General features: G+C 54.3%; 2 protein-coding genes across 2 annotated transcripts; both read right to left on the bottom strand.

The window, feature by feature from the left end:
• Positions 1-444: 444 nt before the first annotated feature.
• W97_04620 (uncharacterized protein) lies at positions 445-1,542 on the bottom strand (the record flags this gene model as incomplete). Its single annotated transcript, XM_007782509.1, has 3 exons — positions 445-574; positions 633-1,038; positions 1,107-1,542. The coding sequence occupies 3 exons, from the start codon at positions 1,540-1,542 to the stop codon at positions 445-447; spliced, it is 972 nt and encodes a 323-aa protein (XP_007780699.1).
• Positions 1,543-3,927: 2,385 nt separating this feature from the next.
• W97_04619 (uncharacterized protein) lies at positions 3,928-7,509 on the bottom strand (the record flags this gene model as incomplete). The annotated part of the gene is made up of 3 exons (XM_007782508.1): positions 3,928-4,780; positions 4,830-6,413; positions 6,470-7,509. The coding sequence occupies 3 exons, from the start codon at positions 7,507-7,509 to the stop codon at positions 3,928-3,930; spliced, it is 3,477 nt and encodes a 1,158-aa protein (XP_007780698.1).
• Between the last annotated feature and the right edge of the window lie 369 nt (positions 7,510-7,878).

Here is a 7,878-nt window from a genome sequence, read left to right as displayed (position 1 = left end):
TGCACATGTGTGCATCATCGACCTCGCAGCATCACAATGTTACGACGTAAGCCGCACTTCTGCTCTCCTAGACATTCTTTGAAGTGGTCTATTAAACTCTCCGCAGTATTTCCATGGGTGCAGAGCGGAGAATAAGTGGGCGCTTTGGGACTGATGGAAGAGAGGGTTGTTGGTCGAGACATAGCCAAGAACGTACCGCACATGACTAATCACAAACTCATTTGTCTCCGTCAGATAGAAATGGATATGAACAACCCCCGATTGTGTGAAGGAGAAAGTTATGATAAGCATGGAGGTTCTCATTACAGTGTGCCGTCTCTTCATTATGTAATGCAGCAGTCACGTGATAGATCGTCTCCAACGACGGTCCCATCCAAACATCAACTCCCACCGCCAACCCCGGTCCCATATCCCCCAATAAATCCTGCCGGAAAGGGATGGCTCTTACAGGATGCGACCATTAATGGGAGCTGCCCTCCTGTCCCGCTGTACCGAACCACCAGGCAGGAACCTCGAGCAGTCGACCAAACTCGCCGCACCGCCCGGGACGCCAAGAAGCGACATCTTCTCCATGCTACGAGGGACAATGTCAGCAAGTGGCATCCACAGACTCGTTAATAGCTAAAACTTACGCCGATGTGAAAGCCTCGTTCCACCCGAACTGGTTTCCGATGAAGCTGTTGAAGTGCTCGCCCGTCTCCGGCTGGTGCGCGACACCGAGGTCCGCCGGGATGCGGAACGGCGCCGAGTTATCGAGCAGCTGCTGGTAGTAGCTCACATCCCAGACACCCGGCGTCTGGTCCAACGCTGCGCCGGCTTGGGAGGGGTCCACGCGGGATTGCTTCGCGGCTGTGTGGGCGCCGATCAGGGCGGCGAGGTCGCGCGCGCTGAAGCCCTTTGCTTGGAATGAAGCCAGCACGGCGTCACCTGTCATGAAGGGGTTGGGCAGCTCGCCTTCTGGAGCGGGCGTCCAGGAGTCGGTGCGGCCGACGTAGGCAGGGATTCTGGGGCCCATGGGACAGGTGGCTATCGCGTAGGCTGGAGACGGTAAGCATAGGAAAAAGCGAACAGCCAGGAAGGAAGAATGGTAATCATGTAAAACTCACCACCAGCGAACTGAAACATATCCGCGACGCTTACGCCCTTTGCTTGTGCCAGTTTCCCAAGGTCTTCAGAAATCGGCGCCAGGCCGCCGTTCTCGCGCTCTCGTGTGAACTCCTGTGCTAGGAACAGCGACCCATCGCAACCTTGTCCGGGAAAGCAGTCATGGAAAGCCGCCCGGATGGCAGCACGAGCGGCGTCGGTGCATTCGCCGTTGGCCAAGAATCTCTGCTTCAACTCCTCCGCTATGCTACCCCAGACCTCGGGACATCCATCCTGGCGCCCCTCGAACGGATTGCGGAGTGCTCGTTTGACTGCGATCATGCCTGGCAGTTTGATCTCTCGAGCGTAGTGTACCACATCGTTGGTAAGGCCCTCGAATGATATGGCTTGGATAGTTGCTGCCGTTGAGAGCAGAACGACTACCTTAGGAAAATACATTATGACTAGACTGAGAGTAGTAACGATAGTGTGAGGCGGGTGAGAATCGACAGGCCTTGATAGTGATAAAGAACAATGAGAGAAACGTTGCTAGATCCAGAAGGAGCAGGAGTCTTATCTTATACTCCGCCCAAGTTTACAAAGGATGGGTTTCCTCGGATATGCCGCCTCGCTACAAGAACTAAAATGGACGACTCTACCCAATTGGGACACAATTGGTCGTACCTGCTTGGGGATACTCAGGACATCCTGGACATCAGATGAGCCTGAGATACACCTGCGCAAGAATCCTGGAATTTGCCACTGACAGATTAGGCCGTTGAGCTGACAGTCACTATTACTGTGCGCCCAGACGACGCATTAGGACATAGCCCTGCCGGCGGATCCAAGATGTCCATGCAGCTTAGAAGGGTACAAATGCTGTCGTGAGCATGCTGAGGCTCGATACGGTGAGGGAGTAGATACCGCAGCACTATCACTGGCAGCCCGTGAATCGCTCGGATCTGCCCCGTCCAATCCATGGTAACGGCCAGCAAACTAATGCACGTCAAGTAGTCCGCAAGCCACTTGCGGCGCCATGGGGCCGGAAGGCTGCGGAGTGGCACTGCAGCACGAGTTGGGGGAGTTGGGAGTTGAGAAGGAGCCTGGGCCTTCAAGATCTCGACGTCGTGCTTAGACAGAATGCGAGAGAGGAGTACGAGTGAAGCTTCTTCGGGGTGGGGGCCAATCACCAGATCGCCAGGCTGATACAGAGTAGATCGTTTTAAGACAAAGATGACAAGCAATGGAGCACAAGCACTAGAAAAGCGATTTCTCCACTGCAAGACTGACGAGAAGGGATTGAGAAATCGGTGGTTCGTGCAGAAGTGTTTGGTATCGTGACGAGCTACAGCATGCATGGTTTGCATCTTACCGGTAGCACTGCAGGGTCGTTTACTGAAGGTACGGAATTTGCGCACCAATAGCACCGCCAGATGGACCCGTGAAGTCCCAAAAGAAGCTCACCGAGGATTCTCCTCGCGTGGTTCCCCTAGGTAAGCTTAGCATTTCCTTCGATAAGCGGATTACGGAGGCTCCGGGCGTGAACGCCGTATGCACCGGGCCGGAGAATACTTGTGGGTGGTAGAAGCACGACGCAAGCAATAAACGTTAGGCAACGGCGATATGGTGGTGAGTAACTGGGCATGCTTGAACGATAGGCGCTCCATCTCCCGTCAGCGGCTAAGCCTTTCCGATGTATGGTACATCATGGTGACAAGATTCCACTCGTGGATAGACAGATCAACGTTGTAGGACAAAGTAAGTCGGTGTATTGCGTGCGGTGGCGCAGCCTGACTGCTGCGTCTTGACGAGGTAAGCAGTGGCGGCCAGTGTAGAGCTAAAGATATACGCAAGAGCGGCGTAGCATAAGCTCACCTGAGATACATGCTCAGCCGTCTCGACGTTGCAACAAGCGCTTAGAACAGTGGAGAATGATTGGTGGAGCGCGTAAGTTGGGGCCATCAACATCACCTCAACTACATGGAGAGTACTAGTCAGGATTGCGGAGACGACTTCGGAGACCCGCGTTCGGATGCACCTGAGGACGTTGGTAATTCATGGGGCCGTTCTCAACGTTGTGGGTGTTTTGGCGGAGACGGCAGATGGGAACAACCTTGGAGGTTTTGTGGAGTCAACCGCTGCCGTCGAGCTTTGGATGGGGTTTGCGCCGCAAGCATAAACCACGTGTTCTCAATCAGTATTACAGCAATCTGTAAAGGGCATTCTTCAGTTGCATCGCTAAGTTCCTGACGAGTTGGCGTCTTGGACCCGGATTGACAAGTGTCGATAGTGTCGTCAACGCTGCAGGAAGTCGCTAGCCGGTCTGGGTTTGATAAATGCAAAAGCATTGAAATGATCCCATTACTAGAGCGTGTACGAGGCAGCGAGACATGGCAACCCGATTATATTCCACATAGCAAGATTCCAGCTGCAATTCAAGGCCGTTGCCCATCTGCAGTTGAGCCCATATTTCCCACCCACCCTCAACTCAGTTCCCGTGTGTACAAGCCCACCAGCAGCCCATGACAGGTAAGGATACTTCTAGAACCATGCACACCCAAAGAACGCCAAGGACCCATTATCCAGATTTTCATGTATCGGCTCCCATCCAGCCTGAGCGAGAGCGAAAAACCAAGCCATGACGGACGGAAAATTGGCTGACCGCCAAAAGCCTCGTGCGGCAGCAAGCGCATACGAGGCTGAGCACGTACATATACAAAAGCGACAGCCCAGTACATGCTGCGTGGGAAGATAATATACAGAGCGCGAAGAGAAGCACCATATGTGCATGAATGAGTGGCCAAGAGCACAGCAAGTGAAAGCGGTTATAGGTTGTCCGACCATTTACCCAGGCCGCCGGAACGCCTCAACGCCCAACGTAGGTGTCTCGACCAATCTGTTCGCTGGCACGCCCTCGTTCTTGCGGCGCTCGAAGAAGTTCTGGCACTCATTGACGACCAGCGCCCACTCCGCGAGCGCGCGCCCGGCATACTTGCTCGAGTTGACGGCGTCTCCCTGCGGCTTGACTGGTGTGGTGTTTGGTGGCGTGCCCTGCTGCGCTTGCAAGAACTTCTGCGCCGGCAGGGGGAGCCGAGGTGGGAAGAGTCGGGCGTTTCCTGGTGCCTGGAATCGTTTGTCAACCCATTCGAGGGAGAACTTGAAGCAGAAGGTGCGGTGAGTAGATGCTTGAGGCGTATCCGGCTGACTCGCCGAAGCTGCAGCAGAGGATGTCGCGGGCGCAGTCCCAGTAGCCTGCGACACCACGGACTGGGTGCGAACGACCTTCCCAGATGGCGGATCAGGGCTTCGAGACTTCGACCGTGTCTTCGATGAGCCCGGCATAAGACTCTTGAAGATGCCCCATCTCCGCTTGCCCGTGTCTTCGACCATGTCCGACGAGTCCGAAGCGTCTGACTGACCAGTCGAAGGACGAAGCGCTGAGTCAGATATCGTTTGACTCATGAAGGTTGACGATCGAGTAGTCGAAGGCGACACGGCACCATCAAAGGAGAAGAACTGGCCGCTGACGTTAATGAGCGGGGCATCCGTACGGATGATAAGGAGACGCCGTCCAGGTGCAGGATTACAAGGCGCGGTCGATGGAAGCAACTCATGTCGTGAGTCGGCATTTTCGCGAACGTAGAGGAAGTGCGACCAGATAGAGCGCAGTCTGTCGTTCAGTCGTACAAGGATGGTTCTGCAAGTCGAGTCAGCACCGAGGGCACTCCAGTATGGCTCAAACTTACGTCTCTGCAGCGTCAGCATCAGCGTCCCCATCGAATCTTGCGAGCCGCCAGCAGAGAAGCCGCATGAAGTACGCCCGTACCATCGGACACCAGTGGTTGAACCTGCTCTCGAAGATCTTCGGATCCAGGAGCAATTCGAAACACATGTCCGCTTTCCGCTGCTGGCTATTAGAAATACTATTCCACGTGCTGTACAAGAACGCATAGAGCCGAATCTCGGTTGTGGTGTTCTGGCTTTCAATCATCCGTCTATACACCGAGAGCCAGAACGGCCAGTCGAGCATGTCGTTGCTAGATGCTGTAATGTGTTCGTATCGTACTAGAATGACAACGGCCTCTTCCAAAAAGTCGATGAGTGTGTAGCATGCGTTATGATCGTATATCGATACCTTCTTGGCGCATGCTTTTAGTACGTCGTTGAATGCTTCCGCGAATATATGCCGAGCGGTCGGATACATGGAGCTTCGCTCCGAGAGAAAATCTCGTATTAACATTATCAATCGGTTCTCAGCCATAAGCCGTACAGCGTTAGAAGGCGCCAGGGGCAGCGCCGTGGCAGATGCGTCGGGATCAGTGAGTACGTCGTCAAACGTGATGGTTGGTGATCCATGAGCAGGCTCTTCCGCTTGGCTTTGAGAAGCGTTCCGATGGATAGTCGCGTCAAGGTTAGTGAGTATTTGTGCGTGGACAAACACCATACCTGGCACGCAAAGTCTCTCCGCTTTGGTAGTGTCGGGCGGTAGGAACTCTGCGACAAGTATATGGTAATGTTTGACGAACACGTAGAACAAATCGCTGTCACGTCCTGACCATCGGTTGGTCCATGGTCCATGCCACTGAAGATGCGCTGCCCCAAGTGGCATAGAGCAAGGTTTACGAAGTTCGCGAAATATTTTTGCTACCGAGACGAAGCGCAGAGGATGCAGGGTTGGCGGGAAAGCCTCCATCATGCGCTTATCATCTGGACGTGGGGTATTCTTACTTAACGGCCCGTTTTCTTCGACCACTCGCTTCATGAGGTTGGTTGAAGGGTTCCACAACTTAATCAGAACATCGGCGACGCCTGGGCAAAACATGAACGCGTACGCACATGTCTTGCCGCAGAAGGAGACGGTGCTTGCGGGAGCGTTGCGCAAAGACATCTTGTCTATGACAAAAGCCATCTGTGCCAGCAAGTTCTGAACGAATGTGTTTCGCACATTGTGATGAACGGACTCAATGAGGAAGTCGGAGGCGTTGGATGCGAGGGATGTCGTCGAAGTTGATCGGAGCATTGCAGGTGAAGGCTTCCTGTCGGCCAAGGCGCAGAATGGGGAGGGGAAGAGCCGCCACTCCGGCCTTTCCATAATGCCTGTGATGCCATCGAGTATGGCAGGCCTGTCAGTCCCGGAAATGGATTGGTTGTTCCTTCCATGCAGCATTTCAAGCAAGCCGGTCCACCATTTGTTTAAGATGACAGTTCGCCGGTCTAGATCCTCGGCGCGGAGCTTCTGTATGGAGGGATGTGAAGCGTAGGTTTTCAGGAACGGAAGGAGTGATACCCGAACAACATTGGCCTTGAGGGAGGTTGATTTGGAATGGAATCTAGCATGAAGTCAGTCGCGGATTCAGGCGGATACAGCAGCTGCGTCAATACGAACTTGTGAAGATCACTCTCAAGAGTGCGAAAGACACTCCACAACTCGTCCTTCTTCCTTGAGACTTCTGGCACCAGGGTCTTGATCTTTTCCGACGATATCGTTCTAGGAACCGGAGGTATGCGCTCCGATGAAGCGTGTGATCTCGGCAGTATTGGCAACCGATCTGTCGAGAACGACTTTGGCAGAGCAGGCACCGGAGCTGATGGAATTGATGATTTCGCATCGCTGCCAGCCACAGAGCTTCTAAGCAGGGCGCTTAAGGGTCTGCTAGGCCTCTTCGATGCGACAGTGCCGTTTCTGGAGACGGCGGCCGTAGGGTTAGGCTCAGCTATCGCATGGTCTGCGTCTCGGCTACGGCCTGTCATAGACTTACGACGGCCGGCGCTGAACATCCAAGAGGAGTTTGTCGCGCCATCGTCGGTTTGCCTGGGTTCCGCCTCTGCTTTGCTCGGCGAGTTTGACCGAGATGTGGAGCGGGAGGTCGACTGGGACCGTGGAATCCACGACTTGCGACGGAAAACGTTGCGCGTCCTAGAGGACGATCTTGGCTTTGAGATTACGAAGCCAGGTTGCACAGCGCCATCAAGCTCGTTTGCGGATGCGTAAGCCGAATCTCTGGGCTCACCGTTTGATAGGAGAAATTTCGAGATGGTGATCTTTGAGCTCTGCTGAGACTTGCTCATGTCCAACGACCTCTTGCTGGTACTCAACTCCAGCGGAGTGACTGCCTCGTTTTCTGGTGTGCTTCCCCCTGACCCTGACGAGCTGTATGAATCCCTATCGGCGTAGATGTTGTGCGACGCTGCCAATTCATCTTCGCTGATCGAACCCTTGATACGAACGATCGGAACCTCGTCCACAAGCGGCTCCTTGACCTGAGGGAAGTATGTGTAGCTGGCGGATCGGGGTATGTGTCCGGCGGTGGGCTGTGAAGGCTGGTTGTCGTAGGGTTGCACGGCGGCCGAGAAACTCCTGTCTCTTGCTTGGTCCTTGGCGGCACGCGCTTCAGACTTGCTCGCGGTTGTCGTCTCGAAGGACATGCTGATAGTCATTTGAGGCTTGAAGGAGGGTGCTGGCCTAGAAACGGCCGATGTGACGACTACCTCTGTGGGGCCATGTTAGGGGATAGTTTATCTTCAAGAGGATCGGCAGAGTACGCAATCAACTGCAGGTGAAGGGTCCTCGCAGTTGGTCTGCTCAGCGATGGGTGATAGCGCCGTGGAGGCCACGGATGCTTGCAAGATATCGACGGGGTTCCGAAACGCAGCGTTGACGTACGGCTGACGGAGATGCAGCGGCCAGTGACAGTGGGTTAAGCGGACTCGCGATGTAGAGGTAACGAATGTGTCTAGTTGATGGAAGATATTAGAAAGATGTACGAGTAGAGCGTGTCTGAGAAAGTGGCCGTG

Source organism: Coniosporium apollinis (assembly GCF_000281105.1).
Source record: "Coniosporium apollinis CBS 100218 chromosome Unknown supercont1.20, whole genome shotgun sequence".
Taxonomy (NCBI): Eukaryota; Fungi; Ascomycota; class Dothideomycetes; genus Coniosporium; species Coniosporium apollinis.
This window is presented reverse-complemented; position numbering and strand designations above follow the sequence as displayed.